At 48.5% G+C, this 24200-nt stretch overlaps 1 protein-coding gene across 10 annotated transcripts in view; it reads right to left on the bottom strand.

Moving 5' to 3' along the window:
* The window catches only part of CLASRP (CLK4 associating serine/arginine rich protein), an 893416-nt gene that overhangs the window by 466241 nt on the left and 402975 nt on the right, over window positions 1-24200 (bottom strand). For all 10 annotated transcript variants that reach the window (XM_086938423.1, XM_086938429.1, XM_086938425.1 and 7 more), the window contains one exon: window positions 4342-4415. In XM_086938423.1, the coding sequence (XP_086794549.1) occupies window positions 4342-4415 (74 nt within the window). The remainder of the gene's footprint in view (window positions 1-4341; window positions 4416-24200) is intronic.

Genomic DNA, 24200 nt, shown 5'->3' with positions numbered 1-24200 from the left:
GAGATTCTTCTCCTGATGCGGTGCGGTGCAGGACACCCTCCTTCGAAGTTGTGACGGCAGCAGCAGCAACAGCAACGGCGACACGCTTCCTCTCCGTTGCGGCCATCTTCTCTCTGATGCGGTGCAGTGAGCCAGTTCCAGCGGCGACACCCTCCTTTCTCCGGAGCTGATACGGCAGGCACAGCGACACGCTTCTTCTCCTTGAGTCGCGCTTCCAGCTCCTTGCGACACGCAGTTCCTCAGAAGGCCCCAAACAGCAGCAGGCACTTCCACAAGAACTCTGGGTAGCTGGGGGGTGAAGTCTATTGTCCCTGAGACTTCAGCAGGAAGCAAGCTCTTTGTTTACAGGACTCCTTCTCTTCTTTCAGTGTGCAGGGCAGAGACATCAGCCGCTCCCCAGGGGGTGGAGCCAGCATTGTGGAAGGCAGGCAAAGCCCTATTCAGAGTTCAGGTGCACTCCTCCCTCCCATCTAGATGCAGATCTCTCTATTTACCACTGGTTGACTCAGCCTGTCTCCTGGAATTCCCCAGCCCTGTCACTCACAGGGCTAGCTGTTCACCCTATGTGGGAAGGGTATGCCCAGACGTGGGTCCTGTGCTCACTACGCCACTGGAGTCAAGCTATCCTGGCTGAAGACGGCTGATAGTCAGAAACCGGTCCTAGGATGCTTGATTCCGGTCCAGGGAAGACATGGCTTGGCAGTTCGGTCTGGACTGTTCCCATTTGGTAAAGGGTCAAGACTGATTTGCATATGGCCATGTCTGAACTGGGGTGGCGTGGTGAGCAAAAGAACGATGGATTAAACCCAGATCTGTGACTGGGGGTGAATGTTTTGCCAATGTGCAACATTCCGTCGATCACCTTGTGTTTCGCTGTTCACCCTATGTGGGAAGGGTATGCCCAGACGTGGGTCCCGTGCTCACTACGCCACTGGAGTCAAGCTATCCTGGCTGAAGACGGCTGATAGCCAGAAACCGGTCCTAGGATGCTTGATTCCGGTCCAGGGAAGACATGGCTTGGCAGTTCGGTCTGGACTGTTCCCATGAGGCACAGGGTCAAGACTGATTTGCATATGTCTATGTCTGAACTGGGGTGGCGTGGTGAGCAAAATAACGATGGATTAAACCCAGATCTGTAACTGGGGGTGAATGTTTTGCCAATGTGCAACATTCCGTCCATCATCTTGTGCGTTTTGCTACTCACAGAAACCAGACATAGGAATACACAAACTAGAAGAGGCAGGTTTGAATGGTTAGACAAGCAAATACCTATTTTCTAAAAGTGGTATTTGCAAACACAGAATATTAAAATAAACTTTACTAAAAGATGTATTTTATTATTCTGAGTTCAGGCATACTAAAGTCGAATTACTACCATGTTCTCTGAGCCTGTTAGGATTATAAAATGTTACAATTCTAACAGCCCATTCTGGCCTATGGAGAACAGGTGGCCTTGCAATAGTGAAAAACGAAAATGGCTGTAAGTCACTATTAGGACATGCCACACACACACCAGGGCTTGTCAAACCTTATACTTACAATGCACCCTGCCCTTGGGTGTACCATAGGGGTGACTAATATGAAGAAAAGGGAAGGTTTAGGGACTGGCAAGTGGGTGCACTTGCCCAGTCAGCTTGACAGTACCAGACTGCATGCAGGCTCTGCTATGGCATACCTTAGACACATTTTTCCAGGCTGCTTCTGTGGGTGGCACAACCAGTGCTGCACGCCCACTAGCAGCATTTAGATTACACGCTCTGGCACACTCAGTGCACTAGCCTAGGGTCTGACAAGTAAACAAACATAGCAAAACATAGAATCACTAATAGATACATCAATTTTACAATAGGGAGCACTTGCACAGTGGCACTGAATAGCAGTGGCACAGTGCCCAAAGGATCTAACACCAGCAAAAATACATGAGGCAACAGCAAAAATGGAAGGGAGACCCACGCCACTGGTGCTAGGTCTAACAGTTATGCGTAGTGGATCTGAGCCTGTCAGTTGTGTCAACGGTGCAGATGGTGGCGGGGATGTCAAAGTAGGGTGAGTAGGACTTGTAGCCATGTCCTCTGTCAGGAGCTAGTGGTGTACAGAGTACGAGACTAGAGTAGCGACTTTGTTCTAAGGTTCACTTTTATTATGAAGCCCAATCGCACCACACTACAGGTCAGGATTGTTCCGGTTTTTCTTTTCTTCACTGGGGTTTTCTCGGTTCTTGGAGCCTCAGAGGTTTTGTCTGATATCCCGGTTCTTGGAGCCTCAGGGAAAAGAAAACAACCAGGGATTATTGTTCTGCTCTCAGCTTTAAGTGGTCGTGCTACCGTCACCAAAGGGGGGGGTTTCTGTGCAAGGCTCACCTCCGGACGTGCCCTACCTCCCGCCTCCCCAAACGTACTACCTCCCTTCTCCCCACACACCCCACCAGAATGCCCCTTTCAAAACAGCCCGCCTCTCGGACCGCAGCAGCAGGACCCGTGGCTTCTTCTCCCTTCAGCCCGCCGGGTTTGGAAGCAGTGTCTGGATCATTGGTCTCTGCTGCTCCCAACACGCTCTCCTCTCTTCGGTCCTCCGCTGTTCTCACGCTCTCCTCTCTTCGGTCCTCCCCTGCTCTCACGCTCTCCACACTTCGGTCCTCCGCTACTCTCACACTCTCCTGTCTTCGGTTCTCTGCTGCCAGGTGCTCCGCTACCTCCTCTCCGTCCTTGCACATCGTCCGTTCCAATCCCGCGCCTCTCATGCTTCCTGCTTCCGCTAGATAACGCGACTCCTCCCCCTTCCTCCTTCTTGAGAGGAATATTATAACCAGTGTCCTCTGAACTGACTGTTTTCAGAAGGTGTTTTAGCTAAAATGTGTCCAGTACCTGGATTAATGCATATCTTCTATTTAGGGTCTAATCTTTCTTGCATAAAGTCCAGGAATGGACCCGGGGGCTTTAAAATATCTTCTTTCAATAATGGCGCAGAAGGTTCCGGTGCCGAACTGGAATTCTCCTTTTTGTATTTCGAAGCAAAAGCTTTCGGCTTCGAACCAGACATATCTTTCGGAGAGGAAGGTTTCGGATCTGAAGACAATCTGTCTCTATGCGATCCCGAGCCGGAAGCCTTGACTGTTTGTTTCGGTACCCGGCCCGAGGGCAGGCGTCAGAAACAACGTCTCGGTGCTGACCAAGGCCCGGAGGCAGAGGTGGTGCCAAAGCCTTATGTTTGGTGTAAGAGAGTTTATGGGGTAAAGGGATTTTAGTACTCACAGCACCATATCCCGATTGAACGTCCTCGGACTCCAGTTCAATTCCCAGCCCGGAATCAGATTCTTAAGACACAAAACTCCCCCTCTTCTTCTTCTGCGGTCAATTCTTCCTGTTCGGATTCTTCTCTGTAGGATCAGATTGTGGGGGGTTGTATTTTTAGTCAACCCTAGGTGTTAAAATGCGGGCACAAACAGGCTCCTTAAATATCTCATGTGCATGTCCCATCATTCCTTTTAACATGGGTAGACTTTGCCTAGTCCTATGTGAAGACCCTAGTGTCTCAAATAAAAAGTCTTCATCCAAAGACTCTTTCGGATAGCTCTAAAGATATCTGGTGTATGTTGTATGCTTTGGCACTGCATTTCTCTTAGTCTACCCAGACGATCCCGAAAGTGCCTTTATCGATTGGAATGATCAACAAACCTCACAATCTTCTTCCTTGTGCTCAGGTGAGTGGCACAAGTTGCAGACTTTATGTAGGTCAGTGCAAGTGTACTTGGAGTAACACTGAGGACAGAATTGAAACTGAGTCCATTACATCAGCAGAAGGATGGAGTGACGCAGTTAGGCCTGAAGGCCGCCCACGATGTTTTCGACCAAAGATACAGAGTTTTGTGAATAAATCGATAATCGAGAATAGGGAAACACGTACAATAACAAGACCGTCGAGGGTACAGTGGAAAGCGAATGACTGTTTTGAAAAAGATGGCAGCAACACACGTTCTAACCCGATGGCAGAAAGAAAACAATTAACAATGGAGTCAATGCCCATGTCCACTATCACGAAAAGGAGGCGTCACCTTACCTTTGTGACTGGGATAGACTTCTTCGAAGAAAAACAACTTGCAAACGTCCAGACCCAGCCCTAGATGGCAGGAGCACAGCATGTGTATCTACAGCACACATGCCTCAAACTAATAGTGTCTCATGAAGAACTGACCTTAAGGTGTGTTAGGAATAAACAAAGCAAACCTCTCTGCAAACCCACAACAAATTTCAAAAAGGCATGGTTATTGAAATCCTTAACACATCTAGATTTAGACCTGCATGCTCTTTTTAGCACTAAAATGCACTAACAAGAATCACTGACCTTGGAGGACTTATTTTTCTTCCTTTCAAACGTTTCTCTCTAAATTCTCTTCTTTGGCGACGAGACCGCCGGCCCTGAAAATATATTAAAAATGAACAGAATAAAACTGCAAATTATGTAATGTCATTTATAAATGACAAAACTGGAAACATTTGCTGAAATCAGGTATTACAGCTTACCTATATTCAAGAGATTAGTGCAGGATAATTATTGAAAATGTAGGCATTCAAAATGAAATAACTGATTATCTGAGAAACAATATAAAGTCCTTGAACTGTGAATATTTCATTGAAATTTATTTTTAATGTCAGATAAATGGCCAATTTGACATGATTCTTCACACAAAATACATGATAATCATGATTCTTAATACGATTAATTGATAACAGCTAACCCGTTTCGGGAATAATCGTTTCTCTAGCACTCAAATATCAAATTCTAAAACAACAAGTCAAATTTGATGAAAAGTTATTTGAGACTTACGGCACCCCGCACTAAGCCACATGGTTCTTAAGGTAAGCAGACATGAAGTTACTACCTCTGTTTGAAACCACCCCCTTCGGGAAACCAACTTTTGTAAAAACAATGCTTAAGAGGTTCCTAGCAAGAGCAGTGATGGTCCTGAGGGAATTGCCTTATGATACCTGGTAAGCAAAAGACACAGGATACCTGGTGGCATGATCCACTACCTGGTTTGCTACCTGTCTTAACACTGGCTTGATAGTTAAGACAGGAGTTGCAAAAGCCATTCAATTTCAGGGACATGTTTGGCCAGTAGAAGTGGACAACCACGCTACTCCATGTTTTAGTCTGGCCAAGATGCCCAGCTAGTAAGAACTCTCTTCACTGATGAGGTACTACACTATTAGTGGCCCTAGGTTTGGGATCTCTGACCTTAGTATACAGAAGTCCTTTGTCCCAATAGGTCCTATAGGAGCCACTCACATCTCCCTTTCCTGTGCAGCAGTATGCTGTCTGAGGCACTCAAGAGGAGGATATGTTTTTGTCCCTGGTACAGATCTTACATAGAGGGTCCCCCTGGTCCTAGGAGCTCTACTGTGTGTATTCAGAATTTGGTTTCCCAGCCTTCTTGCCTTTTCTCTTGGAAGTTTGGGTCATTATTCCCGGCTCCAATACCTCATTTTCGCTCTATGATTTTGTCTGTGCTCTTGTGTTCACAGACAGATATATATATATATATATATATATATATATATATATATATATACATACATACATACATACATACATACATACATACAGGTATGCCTAGTAGGTTCTTATGCAGTGGCAGCTGTTGAATTCTGAAAGTGGGGAGGCTGTGGGGGGCACAACGTGGGGGGGGGGGGTTCGCTGATTCTTGGGGGTTTAGGGGCAATTCCCCCATGCAACGGTTTTTAATAAATGGGGTGAAATTATGCGGTTTTCATTAGAAGACATCACTGCACAACCCAGTCAGGCTCACACTCATGTTTCCACTCAAAAACAATTAAAGAATACAATATTTGTCACCATGAAGTATCAAATGATTATACAAATTAAAGCCTTTGCTGGCTCCAAGCAGCCTTTTCCTGATATCTATGAAGCAGCAACACCCTTCCTGACTTCCACGTCCTTGGCTTCGGGGTGTAGGAGGCCACGCTCTTTCCCTTACAGTCAGAAGCACTCCAAGTTAGGCAAGGCATTAACCAGTCAGCAGTCTCAAAGGAATACAGGGGAGAATGGTCAGAGGGGATTACGGACAGCAGTATCACTGATCTAAGTAACAATGATATCGAGATAGAACTGCCCGATGGGGGAAAATCAAGGACAATCCGGAGAAGAAAGAAAACACAAGAGAGACCTTACTTGGGTCTATACCCCTTTGACCCAGCTTATTAGCGCCCCAGCAAATGAAGAAAAGGGGGAAAGGTGTGTGGGTCTAGCTCACCGACATTAGAGGCTATTTTCCAGGCAATATCCACCCACCGCGAGGAGACGCAGCAGGATGGGCGCAAGGCTCAGGCTGCGATGAGGAAAGTACAGGAGGTAGTGCGAAAATTGACAAAAACGTGTAGTGCTTTTGGGGAGCGGATGACGGTTTTGGAGGCAAGGATCTGCACCACAGAATCAGATCTTGCAAGCACTCAGGAGCAGGCTAAATCACAAGAGGCACAGATAGCTGATCTTCAGTGGAAACTGGAACAACATGAGAACCACCAACGGAGAAATAACATGCGTTTTGGGTATTCCGGAGGAGGTGGAGCGGGAGAATGCCCGTAGGTATGTCATTGAATTGTTCAGTGAAACGCTGCTAGAACTCTCAGACTGGAATTGGTCATTGGAGGTTCAGCGGGCACATAAGGCGCCCTTTGTACAAAAGCAGCCAGTAAGGGCAGGGGCATTGCTACGAGCCATTTTGGTATACTTCGGTAGCTTTCCATTACGCCAAGCTATCTTTGAAAAGGCAAGGCCTGAGTTGTCTGGTGTGGACAAACATTTTTTACGTCTGAGGTGAAAACTAAGGAATATCTGGGTAGTCTGACAGGGTGAGAAGATATAAATAGGGTATAAGAAAGGGAAAAACTAAAAATGTGGGGTTTTTCTTGTTTTTTTTCTGTAGGGTAGTATAACTAAAACACTAGTAAAAGGATAAGATATAGTAATTACACAGCATGCACTGACTAAAGGTAGTATGTGTTTATGGGCTCTCAGCTTTGTGCGATGCACAGTGGCGGCTGGTACTAATGGGCGTTGCCCCGCCCTGCTCCTACTCCTCTGTTGGGAGGAGAGGCAAAAAAGAGAATTTAGAAAATCGCCACAGCAGCTGAAATCAAACTACTACTTGCTGCTCTCTTAATTTTTTTTAAGGGCAGCTGTGATGAACTTTGCAGATCTACTGCTGCGTATGTGCCTGCTGTGCGAGGTATTCTTCGATCTGCAGGTACAAGCTACAGCTGTGAGATCAGGGCAGAGGGCGTGCCAATTTTCAATGCAGTAAATAAGTTTGGATTTCGGGCGCTTACACAATGGCCCTGGGAGGAGTTCACAGAACTCCATTCATTTCAATGGCAGGGGGCGGGGCAGGCTGAGAAGAAGCATGAGGTAAGTCAAGTCAAGTCAAATAAACTTTATTCGGTTCACACATTATGAAACCATAAAAGTTACAACTTACAAATTCTAATACATATCCATTAAAAGCAATGCTTTAAATGGAAAAAATAAGTGCAGGTACTCACCAAAAGGAGCAGTGGGCGGAGTTTAGGGCGGGGCTAAGGGGAACAAGGGGCGGGGTTAGCTTTTAGACCGTTCCAAGTTTGTATGCACGAAATCTGCATGCATTTTATCAACCGCCTAAGGATTACATGCTGCTTCAGCCTGCCTTAAATCGAACCGGTGGCCTACAGCCCACTGAGCCATCTGTCCAGTACTGGTACTCTTGTAACATGCACAAGTCACTTTTCTCTTGTAACATACTGTTTGCTAACTCTTACATTTTGTTTGCTTTAGATACTTGCGCAAGTGCCACAATTGCGTCAAGTAACGTTTGTTCTTGTGCTGGAGTGTCTGCCGTTTATTGCAGTACTATACCTCTACTTGTACTTTGTATGCTTTTGTAACCTGCACACATATAACTTTTTCCTCCTGTAATGTATCGTTTGCTACCTCTTGTATTTTGATTGCTCACAATTGTCACTTTTACCTCATGTAACTTAACGTTCGCTTTTGTAATTTGTTCACTTGTAATTTTCTCCTCATGTATCAGTTCTGTTACTATTGTGAAGCGCTCTGACACCTTCGGGTAAAGTCTGCGCTATATAAAAACGCATAAAAAAAATAAACAAGTCTCTCCTGGAACATTTGTAAACCGGAGTTAGGGCCAGAGCTGACAACGTCTGTACTGGGGAACCAGGTGCTAATCTCCACATTTTTGATTGGTCTTAAGGTCTGTCCAAGGTGGATGAAATAGGAATCAGCGAGTGTGTGGAAGTGTGCAAGAAAGCAATTCAGATGCATGGTGACTGCAAAAGCCTTCCCATACGTTCTTTTGTTATGTCCTGAATAGTGCCTCCCACCGCCACCCATTAGATTTTACAGCCCCCTCTTAGCGCCCACTGTGAAAGATCTTTGGATAAGCAAATGGCTCAGCAGACACACCCCTGCTCTGATTTACAAAGCAGCTCACGCTGGGTCCTGGTGACGAGCTCCATTGATTGATTCCGTGCAGTGCTTGAAAGGTGCTGCCGTAGTATAACTTGAGGGATAAAGGGATCGCGCTGCCTCAGTTAAAGTCAGATCCCCATGAGTACCGGTACTCTCTTTCTTCTAGAAAAAAGTGCCTATTTAAAGCACTGATTAAAAGCACAAGACATGTTACATGTTACATTGCATTAAAAGTACAGGCCCGAGTGTACAGTGCAAAAGTTCTACTGAGTGTTCAATAGTAGGGGTATGTGGGGGAAGGACACAGATTCCAATATCACAAAATTAAAAAAAAAAAAAATTGTCATACAGTACATATTCCAAATCCTTTAGGGGTCCAAACATTTTCTAAGTTTCATTGAACGTCTCAAAAAGCCTGCTATAAAAGGGATACATTCTGGTCTTAACAATAACAGATAATAGAGAGCGGGGGGGTACCTGTCTAAAATTTAACTTTTTTAAAAGAGGTTTTAAATAAGGTAAGGGGTGTTAACAATTTAAAGTCATCACGAGAGGGGTCGGGCTGTAGGAGGGGTGCAGCTGGATTCTCTCATTCCTTGTGTGCTTTCACTTTTGGAAACACGTTTGTTGCAACACAGGCCCAAAAGAATACAGGTTGGCACCTATGTATGTTTATAAGGAATCACCCTTACTGCTATGTTTTCTTTCCACCCATTCGTTCTCCCTTTGGATCACCTCTCCTTTCATGCTACCTCTGTCCTTGCGCCTTGCTCCCCGACTCTGTCTTAGTCCCCGGGCTAAACTCCAGGTAAACTTCTTCCCAAAGTTGCATTGTTTTCCCCTGAATGAAAACAAAATTAGAGGTCAGTGATTTGGGAGGGAAGGTCGATGATTGTGGGAGAGAATGAGGAGCACCATCAGCCGTACGTTGAAACAAAATTCTAATGGTCTAATGTGGGGGTGGGAAATTTTTATATCGGGGATGTTGAGTTTAAGAGTGGGCAAAAATGTTTTTATAATTTTCACAAAAGCGTAAACCTGGGTTCAGCGAATACAGACAAAACTGAACTGAAACAAAGTGTTTCTGTGAAAATTGTGTTGGTTTTTTGCCTTCATTACATTTTTCACAAATTCCTTTGTTTTCAAGAACGATTCATTTTTCCACAAATCAATTCCTTTGTGACATAATTTGATCAATGCATTTAAGCTTGTTTTCTTATTTGGCGTATTTTCAGGGAAAACTTTATGTGCAAATTAATAGTAAGCATTTTGCCTTAAGGTACGGAGACATATCCACCTTGAACAATAACATTTGTAATTATTTTATGCACAGATTCATCTATCTTACATCATTTGAGCCTTTGGCCAGTAGGCAACTGCCGAGCTCTGCACCTCGTGCATGTGCTGAGTCAGTTATCCTATTGGGCATTTCTTGTGGTATGCAGGTTAACCGCAGTCATCATCAGTAGGTGCAATCACCCATCAGGGTTATGTTAAATGGGCTGAGATCTCCACCCTCAGGTTTTGTGTATTTCTATTCAGTAAGTACAGCACAGACGTCGTTATGGGGTGCAGGCGGGACTGAGTGGGGGCCGGTTTTGTAGCAATCCCGTAATTTTAAAAGCATCAACTGCAGAGTTTCCCTCTACATCCAGTAGTTTCAATTTAACTCTAATGATGAATGTTCTTCCTGGAGAGAGATCACAGTTTTGTCTCGTGGCACTTTTGACTCATTTAAGGTAGCACAGAGGGTTCATATGCCTGCTAGAAAGAACATGGATGTAATATGCAGATTACAGAACAGCATTTTATGTGCACAGTGTAGTGGGTTACTGCTTTTGTCACAGAGGCCCTTCTGTTACTGTGTAGTTCATAAATTACAATTGTATCTAACACAGTGACTTTTTAACTGCCATCAAAGAGTTATATGCACGCTACATGGTACAGGTTAGAAAGTTATGTTTTTTTCTAATTCTTTCATTATCGTAATGTTGCTAAAGAACAAGTTACTTACCTTCGGTAACGCTTTTTCTGGTGGATACAGTATCTGCCTGTGGATTCCTCACCTTGTGAATATCCCCGCCGTCAGCAACATTCGGAAAATTCTTTCGTAGCTCGTCACGCCGACGTGGACAACGTCACAGAAGCACAGCATCGCGCACGGCTCCGCTGACGTCACTAAATCCATAAAAGGACCCCGTCGGCGTGATGACATCAGTTCCGCCCTTTTTTCTGTGCCCTCGAAGCACACGGACAGACCAACAACAGTATATATACACAGTGTACACAGTACAAAATAATCAAGGTAACACACACAGTGTGAAGACAATGCAGTAGAGCAAAAAGAAACAAGAAATTGCCTTAAAAACAAGCACAAAAGCAATAGCAACTATTATAGGCCTACAAGGGTGGACAACGGGGAGGCGGGTGGGTCAGTGAGGAATCCACAGGCAGATACTGTATCCACCAGCAAAACAGTTACCGAAGGTAAGCAACTTGTTCTTCTGATGGATACATCTGCCAGTGGATTCCTCACCGTGTGAATAGATTCCCAGAGCAGTCCCACTACCGGAGGAGGGTGTCCACCCTTCTATACCAAAAGTCCTGAAGGACGGAACAAGCAAAGTGTCCATCCCTCCTCACCTCTGCATCTAAACAATAATGCTTTACGAAAGTGTGGAGGGAGGCCCAAGTTGCCGCCCTGCAAATGTCCTCCACAAGAACACCTCTAGACAAGGCAGATGTAGATGACTTTGCCCTAGTAGAAGGAGCTCTCAAACCTACTGCAGGTTCCTTACCGGCCAGGGAGTAGCATATCTTGATACACAAGACAACCCATCTAGAAAGCGTGCGCTTGTGCACCGCTCTGCCTTTTCTGCATCCAACAAAACGCACGAAGAATTGGTCATCAATTCGGAACTCCCTGGTTCTGTCAAGGTAGAAGCTCAGCGCCCTCTTAGGGCCCAGACGGTGAAGTCTCTCCTCCTCCTTGGAAGGGTAAGGGGGAGGATAGAAGGTAGGGAGGGTATTGGACTGCCCCAGATGGAAGGGAGTTACCACCTTAGGCAAAAAAGCAGCCCTGGTCCTGAGTACCATTCTTTCAGCATGAATAGTCAAGAACGGGGCTTTTAAACTTAGAGCTTGAAGCTCACTTACCCTCCTTGCCGAGGTAATCTAAATCAGAAAAACCGTATTAAAAGATAACAACCTCAAGGGACACCTGTGCAAGGGCTAGAAAGGTGAACCCATTTAGAAAGTAAGGACAAGATTCAAGTCCCATTGAGGCACAATAAAAGGAGTGGGAGGAAATGTATTCATAAGACCCTTTAAGAATCTTAAAACAACAGGTGACTTAAATAATGACAGCTGGTCCGGCAGGTAAAGGAATGCTGACAAAGCCGAAAGATTACCTTTCACTGTCGCTACAGCAAATCCCTGCAGAGGCAGAGAGAGAGAAAACTGAAGAATATCAGACAAGCGAGCCGGCAAGGGGTCAATGGACTTCTCTCCACACCATGAAACAAACTTGGACCACCTATAAGAATAGATAGACTTGGTGGAGTGCCGCCTGGCTGATAAAATAACATCCACCACGTCAGGTGGGAGAGAAAAAGAATTCAGGTTTCCCCGTTCAAAATCCAGGCATGAAGGTGTAAGCTCTGGAGGTGGGGGTAAAGAACCTGCCCCTGTGAGAGGAGGTCTGCCCTCAGTGGAAGACGAAGCGGAGGGCACGAGGAGAGGTGGAGAAGATCTGTATACCACACCCTTCTTGGCCAATCCTGGGCGATCAATATGACTTGGGCCCGGTCAGAACCCGAGGAATCAAGGGTATGGGAGGAAACGCGTAAAAGAGTTGTGAGCCCCAACTCAACTGAAACACGTCCCCCAAAGCTCCATGCATCGGATACTGGAGACTGCAGAATGACGGGCAGTGAGCGTTCTTGTGAGTGTCGAACAGGTCCACCTGAGGAGTTCCCCACGTCCGAAAGACGTGATGAACTACCTCCGGATGAAGCCTCCACTCGTGGTCGGCTGAGAACTGCTGACTGAGATTGTCTGCACGTACGTTCAGAACTCCGGCCAGATTTGCCATCAGACAAATCGGATGGTTCTGAATCCAGGACCAGAGACGCAGAGCCTCTCTGCAAAGGCAATGCGATCCCACTCCTCCCTGTTTGTTGACATACCACATCGCAGTAGTGTTGTCGGTTAGGACTTTAACTGACTGACCGTGAAGGGAAGGGAGGAAGGCCCGCAACTCTAGAAGGTTGCTGTGAAGCAACCTTTCTTCTGGTGACCAAAGACCCTTGATCTCCAGATCCCCCAAATGAGCACCCCACCCTAGGGTGGATGCATCCGTTATCACTGTGGTCACCGATGGAGGCAGATGAAAGGGCTTTCCTTGAGACAGATTCCCTTCCAAGCTCCACCAAGATAGATCTGCTGCATCTTCTCTAGAGATCCTCACTGACTCCCTGAGATCTCCGTTGTGTTGATACCACTGCCTGCGGAGTCACCAGTGGAGTGCCCTCATGTGCCAGCGTGCATGGTTGACCAACAGAATACAGGAAGCCACCAGACCGAGCAGACGAAGGACCTTCAGGACTGGAACAGCCGCTCCATTGTAAAATAAAGGAATCATTTCCTGTATGTCGAGAATCCTTTGTGGAGGAGGGAATGCCCGACACACAGTGGTATCCAGTACCGCACCTATGAACAGGTTGTGCTGAGAGGGCACCAGGTGAGATTTGGGCACGTTTATCGAGAAACCCAACCTGTACAACAACTGAGTTGTAATCTGCAGATGATGAAGCACCTTCTCTGGCGACTCTGCTTTGATGAGCCAGTCGTCCAGGGAGGGGAAAACTGGAATCCCCGACCTCCTGAGATGGGCTACCACCACCGCCATCACCTTGGTGAAGACTCGAGGTGCAGTAGTAAGACCAAACGGAAGAACCGCAAACTGGTAATGTTGAGATCCTACCATAAAACGGAGATACTTCCTGTGCGACTTCAGGATCAGAATGTGGAAATAAGCATCCTGCAAGTCGATCGACACCATCCAGTCCTCTTGTTGCAGCGCTTGAAGAACCTGCGCAAGGGTGAGCATCTTCAACTTCTCCTGCTTCAGAAAGAGGTTCAAAATCATGAGGATTGGATGAAGTCTGCCATCCTTTTTGGGGATCAGGAAATACCGGGACTAACATCCCTGACCCCTTTCCTGCTCCGGACCCACCTCTATCTCACCTTCTCTCAGTAACGCCAAGACTTCCTCCTGCAGGAGAAGTAGGTGGTCCTGTGAGCAAAATCCTTGGCAAGGAGGATAATTTGGGGGAAATTCCCGAAAGGGAAGAGCATACCCATTTTCTACAAGTTTGAGAACCCAAAAGGTCTGATGTGACCAATTCCCAATCTTGCAGAAAATGAGTAAGCCGACCCCCACAGGACCAACATGATCCAGAATGGTGGATCTAGGGCTGCTTTGCTGTGGCAGGAAGGGAGTGGGAAGAGGAGGAGGAAGAGGAGGAGGAAGAGGAGGAGGAGGCTTGACGACCTCGACCACGGGTCCTGTTTCTGCCCCTGTAGGATTCGTACAGGGAATTCTGCTGCTGCTGCTGTGGCTGTTTGAAAGAGCGAAAGGAAGACCTTTCGAATCCTCTGAATCTCTTATTTGAAGATCCTCTGGATTGTAGGCCTAGAGACCAAGCCGTTGTCTTACTGTATTTGAACCTTTCCAAGGCCGCATCTGCCTTCTTGCCAAACAGACCCGATTCATCAAAAGGAAGATCTATCAAAGTCGCCTGCGCATCAGGAGAAAACTCAAAAGATTTCAGGCAAGCAGCCCTCCTAGTGGCAACAGATGAACCCATGACCCTAGCCACAGAGTCCGCCGTATCTAAACCGCTCTGATTACCTGGCGAGCGGCAGCCTGCTTATCTGCTAAAACCTCACTGAAGTTCTGCCTATCCTCTACAGGTATCTTTGAAACCAACTGCTTCGCAGAGTCCTTAAGAGGGTGACTATAACGCCCCAGAAGGCATGTCACATTCGTAGATTTTAAAGACATGCTGGCCGATGAGAAAACCTTTTTTGCTGATTGGTCCAATTTCTTTGACTCCCTATCACTTGGTACCTGAGGAAAGGCTCCGGTAGATTTCTTGGAGCAGGCTGCCTGAACTACCAGACTCTCAGGAGATGGATGTGAAGACAAACAGTCCGGATCCCCAGGAGCAACCCTATACCTCCTTGCTACAGTCCTTGATACCGCAGGAGAAGAAAAGGGCTTACGCCACACCTTCAAAACTGGCTCATTAATAGCATCGTTAAATGGCAGCATTGGCTCTACAACCGAAGAAGAGGAATGAAGCACCTCCGTTAGATGTTAGATTTAAACTCTGCAGTAGGCAAATTCAAATCCAAGAGCTCAGCCGCTTTTCTAATGACCGTGTGATAAGGTACAACATCCTTTGATGGGACATCAGGAGTCGAAGAAAGCTCCCACTACAGAGATAATTCCAGACCACTAGCCTCTTTAAGCTCTTCAAACAAGTCCTCAGACTCTTGCAATTCTCACTCCTCCATCTCCTCTGCTTGATACCTTTGCTCCTCCAGTAGTCTTTGAGCATCACGCCTAGACCTCATCCTCGGGATCGGCATCGATGGAGCTACAAGCGACTCCGATGGAGCCGGCACCGTGCTCGGATCTGGAGACACAGTCTGGAACGTACGAGGTCGAGACGGAGCCGGAGAAGATGGTATCGGCGTCGATGACCTCAGCGCCGGGAAATTCCAGGAAGGCGCCGCCGGCATGAAAGGCAAAAACGGTCCCTCTGCATAAGCCTGCGGAACGCCCAGATTATAGGCAATTGGACCCATGGGACCAGAAGGAGCTCCAGATATGCAGTGCTCACTATTCTAGTGATCACTATGCATCAGTCCAACGACCCTTATGGTGATTGGTTGTAAGTCAACCTTAGACCAGCTATCCTAGTAGCGTGGATACGAGCAGTCTTCGGGCTAAACTCTAGAGGGCGCGTTAAGCCAGCTGTTATACCATCACATACCCCTTGAACACCAAGTGAAAGGACACCACACAAGTGTTATGAAAATAAACAGTGTATTTATTAGAATCACAACAGCCCTGTACTCTTTATGAGGACAGGGTACTAAGCACACAACAAAACTCTTAGGAAAATACTTCAAGTGCACAATCTACACAAATGCCCGAGGGCACGGAAAGTTTAGTGTTCTCAGGCGAACCCGATAAGGTAAGTCGGAAGCGACAGGGACTCTGGACCCTTAGATAATGAGGCTATGCGGGCACCGAAATGCTGAAGTTACCTAGCCCAGGGGCTGCGGCTGCACAAGTCTTTACAGACGTCGGGAGTCCTCGCTGACGAACCAGGAGCCGGAAGGAAGGAGTTGCTGGCCGGCGACCAGTGGAGATAGTTCGTAGAGATCCAAGCCTGGATCAGAGATGGATGACACCTGAAAGCAGAGGGGACCAAGTTCGTAACTACTAGCCAGTAGTCAGAGGGTACCAGGAGGGCACCGGATGATCGTCACCTCGACTAGGTGAGTGGGCGACGCTGGGCTCTGCTGTCTCACGGACCAGGAGGCGTTGTCGGCGACCAGGATGGAGGTGCGGGCTGTCCCACGAAGATTGATGCTGTCGGCGTCGCTGGGCCCAGGGATGGGGCAACAAGCCTTGGCAAATTCAGGGCCACGTGGTGGGCCTAAAATGGCGTCTTGAGTGGACCAGGAGGGTCCGGGGTGCTCCTCTTTCAGAAGGGAGCAAAGGCCAGTCTGGAGCAACCAGACCAGCAGCGTTGGTTGTCGGGCATAGTCGAGAAGGCCACAAGCCAGCGGCTAGTAGCCAGACAACGTGATGAGCAGCAAAGAGCAGAAGGGCCCCACGCAGATCGTGGAGATGCAGGGAGGCGGAACTTCGGTGCTGGAGCTGCTCAGGGTCGGGGCTTCTCGGACCCCAAAGCACTCACCAGAGGATCCCTCGGTGGTCGTGCTGGTTTAGAAGTTGTGCAGGTTCTGATGATGGCCGGTCCCTCGAGGTCTCGTCGCACCCACAGATCTCAGCTGAGCTGACGATGTGGGTAGAGGTCAGAGGTGCCAGGGAAGCTGGTTCTCGTCGAGCTGGGCAGTCGGATTCCTGAGGAAGGACGTGCAGCAAACCGCAGAGTTCTTAGATGGTGCCTGCGGATGCAGGGTGACTACTCCTTAGCCACAAGGGAGAAATCTTGAGAAGAGTCGAGAGTTCCTTTCGTAGAAAGTAGTTTCTTGATTCAAAGATGATCTAATTTGGAAGGGTCCCCGCTCCTGCCTTTATCCTAAAGAAAGGGGTGGGTACGCGACTAGGTCCTGCCCTAGGGGTGGGACCAGGAAGGGCGGTGGTTACACCCCTCTCCCATGCCGGACTTTCCCCAGGTCAGGGGCTGGTGTGCCCCTGGAACTGGTTCTAGCCGGCAGATGCGTAGTGAGCACCGGGGTGCCACTCCGCAGTCACCTTCCTGTAAAGCCCTGCCTACCCAGGATACACAAAACCCTGTCTGGGATGGTGCTAGCACCGCCCCTGACCGGAAACCCTTTGTCCAAGCTCTCCTCGCTGGAAGGACTCCCAGCAGCAGGAGGTCAGACTCGTGTCTGTGGTGGCAGCATCCATTTTGTGGAGCTGAGGCTTCAGTTAACTTTAACCGGGGTTCACAGTTACGTACATGTCGTGTCCCTCTAGAAGGGTGGAATGATAACCCCGTCGCCAGCATTGGTGAGGGGTCAGCATCCCGATTCGTATGACACCTTACACGACATGTCTTGATAACGCGATACCGAAGTTAGCGATATATGGTACGCGTTATCATGGAACAGCCATTGGGTCTTGGTTCCGCAAGCTGCAACCGGGCTCGGCTCCTGCCAGAGCGCCAATTCACACGATTCCACGCACTCTGCCTTCAGGATTGTCACGGCCTGCCATAGGAGTGACTGATAGGAATTCGGGTGCCCATTTGAGGGTTAGCTATAGGTATACTACATCTAAAGCAAAGGGCGAGTACGCCCCGTTGCCCCAGCTGTCGTGCAGCCAGTTGTGTCAGATTTAGGTGGCCATCCAGGGGTGGCATAATACATGCTTCAGCCCCTGGTAGCCCTGGGTACACCGATGCCCTGAGTTACAGGGTCTGACAAAGTGGCCCAGTTCCAATTGGGTAATGCACCTAAGGTACACATGTCAATTTAGCGAGAGAACAGCTAGGCTGTGGGTCTGATTGGCTGGCCCACAGCCAGAGAAAGTCGTAAACCAGTGAAACAAAAGCAAAAAATCTGGGTGATCATAGGATTGCAGACCCTACTCTCCTACATGACCCCCCCCACCCCCCAAACGTTGGGACAATAAACTAACCTTGACCAGGTGAGTCTTCTTGTTCTAAGTGGAAATACCTGGAGAGCCCATCTGCATTGTCATGATCAGTGCCAGGTCTATGCTCCACTGTGAAGTCCATCCCCTGTAGGGAAATGGACCACCTAAGCAGTTTGGGGTTTTCTCCCTTCATCTGATTTAGCCATAAGAGGGGCTTATGGTCGGTCTGAATCTTGAAATGAGTGCCAAACAAGTATGGCCTCAGTTTCTTCAGGGCCCAAACCACAGCAAAGGCCTCCCTCTCAATAGCTGACCAATTTTTCTCTCTGGGGGTCAGCCTCCTGCTTATAAAAGCAATGGGCTGGTCATTACCATCAAAATTCAGTTGAGATAGAACAGCTCCCACACCCAACTCAGAAGCATCTGTTTGGACAATGAATGGTTTGGAGTAGTCTGGACTCTTGAGGATAGGTGCTGTGCACATGGCCTGTTTTAGGTCATCAAATGCTTTTTGACAGCCTGCTGTCCACTGAACCTTTTTTGGCATTTTCTTACTTGTCAGTTCATTAAGTGGAGTCACAATCGATCCATAATTTCTGACAAACTTTCGGTAGTAACCAGTCAGGCCCAAGAAAGCTTGAACCTGAGTCTGGGTGGTTGGAGGAGCCCAGTCCCTGATTGACTGTATTTTGCTCTCCAGTGGTTGAACTTGGCCTCCACCTACAAGGTGGCCCAAGTAAACAACCTGTGTCTGCCCTATCTGGCACTTGGTGGCCTGGATAGTGAGACCTGCTGCTTGCAGAGCCTCTAACACTTTCCTCAGGTGGACCAGGTGATCCTCCCAGGTGGAGCTAAAGACAGCAATATTGTCAAGATACGCTGCACAGAAGTCATCCAGCCCAGTGAGAACGTGATTCACCAACCTTTGGAAGGTGGCAGGTGCATTCTTCAAACCAAAGGGCATTACCACAAATTGATAATGTCCACCAGGGGTAGAAAATGCTGTCTTGGGCTTGGCGTCCTCAGCTAACATGATTTGCCAATACCCAGCTGTCAGGTCAAATGTACTTAAGTAGTTGGCAGAAGCCAATCGATCTATAAGCTCATCTGCCCTTGGTATTGGGTGGGCATCAGTCTTAGTGACTGCATTGAGACCCCTGTAGTCTACGCAGAACCTCATCTCTTTCTTACCACCCGGGGTGTGAGGCTTCAGCACTAGAACTACGGGACTAGCCCATGGGCTATCCGAGGGTTCAATGACTCCCAACTCCAACATTTTCTGCACTTCAGTTTTGATGCAGTCTCTAACGTGATCGGGCTGCCTGTAGATTTTACTCTTGACGGGCAAGCTGTCGCCAGTGTCAACCTCATGGGTACACCAATTGGTCTGACTGGGTGTTAGAGAGAACATATGCCGGAAGGATTGAAGAACCTGTTTACAATCCTTCTGTTGATGTTCAGAGAGGCTGCCACAAAAGACAACACCGTCCACTGATCCATCATCAGGATTCTGAGTGAGCAGGTCTGGGAGAGGGTCACTCTCTTCCTCCTGTCCCTCATCTATGGCCATGAGCAAGCTCATGTCCTTCCTGTCGACATATGCTTTGAGCCGGTTAACAGGGAGCACCCTGTGGGGGCTCCGGGGAGTTCCAAGGTCCACCAGGTAGGTGACCTCTCCCTTTTGCTCTAGAATTGTGTGGGGCCCAGACCATTTGTCTTTGAGTGCTGCTGGGGCCACTGGCTCCAACACCCGCACCTTCTGTCCAGGCTGATAAACAGTCAGGACAGCCTTTTGGTCATGCCAAGCTTTTTGGAGTTCTTGGCTGGCCTTAAGGTTTTCAGATGCCTTTTCCATGTACTCAGCCATCCGCGAGCGGAGACCAAGGACATAGTCCACTATGTTGGTTGCAGGCTTTTTGAGAGGTCTCTCCCATCCTTCCTTCACCAAACACAGGAGTCCTCTTACAGGATGTCCGTACAAAAGTTCAAAAGGGCTGTAACCAACCCCCTTCTGTGGGACTTCTCTATAAGCGAATAAAAGGCAGGCAATCAGGACGTCCCATCTACGCCGGAGCTTTTCAGGTAGTCCATGAATCATCCCTTTCAGGGTCCTGTTGAACCTTTCAACAAGCCCATTGCATTGTGGATGATAGGGTGTAGTGAACTTGTAGTTGACACCACATTTCTTCCACATAGCAGTCAAGTAGCTCGACATGAAGTTTGCACCTCTGTCAGAGACAACCTCCTTAGGGAAGCCCACTCTGGAGAACACTCCAACTAGGGCTCTTGCCACAACAGGTGCTTTAGTGGTCCTAAGGGGAATAGCTTCAGGATACCTGGTGGCATGATCCACTACCACCGGTATAAACTTGTGCCCTGATGCTGTCTGGGGTTCCATTGGACCAACAATGTCAATCCCCACTCGTTCAAAGGGCACCCCCACCACAGGCATTGGTATAAGGGGGGCCTTTGTTGTGCCACCTGACTTACCACTGGCTTGGCAAGTGACACAGGAGCGACAAAACTCCTTGGTATCCTCGTTCATGTGAGGCCAGTGAAAGTGTGAGACAAGCCTGTCCCACGTCTTCGTCTGGCCTAAGTGTCCTGCTAAGGGAATCTCGTGGACCAAGGTAAGAAGGAAACCACGCTGAGACAAGGGGATAACCAGCCTCCTGGTCATGCCAGGCTTGGGGTCTCTTGCCTCAGTGTACAGGAGTCCATCCTCCCAGTATACCTTGTGGGTACCTGTGGCGTTCCCAGCAGCAGCCTTCTGTCTGAGGGGTTCAAGGGAAGGGCAGTATAACTGGTCCTTCCCCAGGTCTTCTCGTGTGGGTCCCCCTGAGCCCAGAAACTCAACTTGATCAAGTTCGAGTTCTTTAGGTTCAGTTTCCCGCAATTCCTGGAGGTCAGCCTCCTCTGAGACTTGATCCTCGACCTGGGGCAAGGGGGAAGGCGCTGCCTTAACCCGACTGCTCTTCTTCTTGGGAGGTGTCTGGTCCGTTGTTCCAGGATCCAGCACCTGTTCAGTGGGGCATCGTCTGACCTGTGACCTAGTCACAGCAAGCACATGTGCTGGCAAGCCTAACATCTCCATGTGAGTCCTGTGCTCCACTTCTGACCATTGCGATGACTCCAAATCATTGCCCAACAAACAATCCACTGGGAGGTCTGAACTAACAACAACCTTTTTCTGGCCATTTACCCCTCCCCAGGAGAAGGCAACAATCGCCATACTATGACTGGTAGTGACGTTGCTGGCATTGGTCACCAGGAAATCTGTACCTGGCATGATCTGTCCAGGGTCCACAAAGTTAGGTGTCACCATGGTGACACTGGCACAAGTGTCCCTATAGGCCTGAGCCATTCTTCCATTTAATAAAGGCGTCTGTCGGTATTTGCCCAAAGTATTGGGACTGACATCAGGGGACATATCCACATCCCCCGTACAGACAAGGACAGCCTGAGTGAGTGTGCCAACTAAGTTGTCACACCCCTCAGAACCCAAGGTTAACCCAACTAGTCCCTTGGGAGGTGCACTACTACTGCTGGCTGTACTAGGGGGCACAGGTGCCTTAGGGGCTGCAGTAGCAGGAGTCTGCCCTCCTTTCTTGGTGCACTCACTAAACCAGTGAGTTTTACTTTTACAGTATTGGCACCACCTTTTTGATTGGCCTTCTTGATTCTTCTTTTTCTGGGAAGCCTGACCCCCCCCCCCCCCCCCTCTTTGGGTTGTTGGGGACCTGTCGAAGACTTCTGGTCATTTTGTTCACCCTTAGAATCTTTACCCTTCTGGTCTGCTTTCTTCTGACCACCCTGGTTCTGGCCCTGGTTTTGCTTAACCCTTGTTCTGACCCATCTATCTGCCTTCTTTCCCAATTCTTGGGGAGAGGTCAGATCCGAGTCGACAAGGTGCTGATGCAACAACTGGTTCTGACAATTGTTTAAAATCTGTTCTCGCATAATCAAATTATACAATCCTGTGTAATCAGTAACCTTACTGCCCAGCAACCAGCCCTCCAAAGCCTTAGTGGCACAATCGACAAAATCAGACCAGTCCTGAGACTGAGTTTTCTGGGTATCCCTGAACAGCAACCTGTACTGCTCAGTGGTTAGGCCGAACCCATCAATCAGTGTGTTCTTCAGGACCTGGTAATTGTTAGCATCCTCCACTCTAGTAGCTTATCTCTACCTTTACCTTCAAAGGAGAGCCACAAGATAGCTGCCCACTGACTTTGGGGGACGCACTGTACAGTGCAGGCCCTCTCCAAAGCAGTAATCCATTTGTGGATATCATCCCCTTGCTTAAAGGGGGGCACTATCTTACTCAGGTGTCTAGTGTCTAAACTCCTGTTTTCCCTTGGGGGAATACTGCCACCAGTGGGGTTTGCCCCACTCAATTCTTGCTCTCTAGCAAAGGCGAGTCTTTCTTTGGCCAGGGCAAGTTCTTCCCTTTCGATCCTCAGATTGACTTTCCGCACTTTAGCTTCGTACACTCTCCTCTGAGGGGATGTCATCCCTCTTTGAGAAGAGCCTCGAGAGCCATTGGTTCGAACGGATCTATTAGAGCCTCTAGACAGAGACCTAACTCGTCCATTCCCAATGTTAAGCTGGCCTGAGAGGGGCCCCAGGGGTCTCCTAGTACCATTCTCGTGCCGGCTTAAGTTGTCCCTAGTTAGCTGGCTAACTACTACCGGACCTTTGTCTGCCTCGTCCTCAGATGGCTCCAGATCCTCATCCTCCTCTTCACCTTCTGCGGAGAGATGGATAAGGTCAGGGTCACCTAAGGTTCCCTCGAGGGGGGGCATATTCCCTTCTGGATGAGAAGGGTCTGGGTTACCAGCCCTCCTAGCATCATAAGTCTCTAAGAGACCAATCAGAAACGGAATGGTAGGGTTTGCACCCTGTTTTAGCTTCCGAGATGTACAGATCTGTCGCATCTCTTGGAAGCTAAGTGCAGCATATCTGGACATGACCTGTGGAGGGTCGACTGACACAAGGGGAGACTCAGAGTTTCCTCCTTTGTCTGACATGCTGCGTCTAGTGTGGTGTAAGTGATGCTCCTACCTACACTATATGTTTACCTACTGATCCCTTGCTAAGAGTTGCAGCCAAGGTGTGCTAAGCCTTGAGGAGCTACAGCAGCTGGTTCAGTAGAACTCAGAGTATTCTAAGCTAAGTTATATGTACCTGGAGTACTTATGCGATCTTTCACAAGATATTCTTAGGATACGCGTGGTAAAACAACAGCAAGCTCAAATCCCAACCGCTGCTCACCAATGTGAGAAGTTGGCCTGATATGCAGTGCTCACTATTCTAGTGATCACTATGCATCAGTCCAACGACCCTTATGGTGATTGGTTGTAAGTCAACCTTAGACCAGCTATCCTAGTAGCGTGGATACGAGCAGTCTTCGGGCTAAACTCTAGAGGGCGCGTTAAGCCAGCTGTTATACCATCACATACCCCTTGAACACCAAGTGAAAGGACACCACACAAGTGTTATGAAAATAAACAGTGTATTTATTAGAATCACAACAGCCCTGTACTCTTTATGAGGACAGGGTACTAAGCACACAACAAAACTCTTAGGAAAATACTTCAAGTGCACAATCTACACAAATGCCCGAGGGCACGGAAAGTTTAGTGTTCTCGGGCGAACCCGATAAGGTAAGTCGGAAGCGACAGGGACTCTGGACCCTTAGATAATGAGGCTATGCGGGCACCGAAATGCCGAAGTTACCTAGCCCAGGGGCTGCGGCTGCACAAGTCTTTACAGACGTCGGGAGTCCTCGCTGACGAACCAGGAGCCGGAAGGAAGGAGTTGCTGGCCGGCGACCAGTGGAGATAGTTCGTAGAGATCCAAACCTGGATCAGAGATGGATGACACTTGAAAGCAGAGGGGACCAAGTTCGTAACTACTAGCCAGTAGTCAGAGGGTACCAGGAGGGCACCGGATGATCGTCACCTCGACTAGGTGAGTGGGCGACGCTGGGCTCTGCTGTCTCACGGACCAGGAGGCGTTGTCGGCGACCAGGATGGAGGTGCGGGCTGTCCCACGAAGATTGATGCTGTCGGCGTCGCTGGGCCCAGGGATGGGGCAACAAGCCTTGGCAAATTCAGGGCCACGTGGTGGGCCTAAAATGGCGTCTTGAGTGGACCAGGAGGGTCCGGGGTGCTCCTCTTTCAGAAGGGAGCAAAGGCCAGTCTGGAGCAACCAGACCGGCAGCGTTGGTTGTCGGGCATAGTCGAGAAGGCCACAAGCCAGCGGCTAGTAGCCAGACAACGTGATGAGCAGCAAAGAGCAGAAGGGCCCCACGCAGATCGTGGAGATGCAGGGAGGCGGAACTTCG

The sequence above is a fragment of the Lissotriton vulgaris genome, chromosome 9, assembly GCF_964263255.1.
Source record: "Lissotriton vulgaris chromosome 9, aLisVul1.2, whole genome shotgun sequence".
NCBI classification, from domain to species: domain Eukaryota; kingdom Metazoa; phylum Chordata; class Amphibia; order Caudata; family Salamandridae; genus Lissotriton; species Lissotriton vulgaris.
The sequence above is the reverse complement of the archived record's forward strand: the minus strand, read 5'-3'. Positions and strand labels throughout refer to the sequence as shown.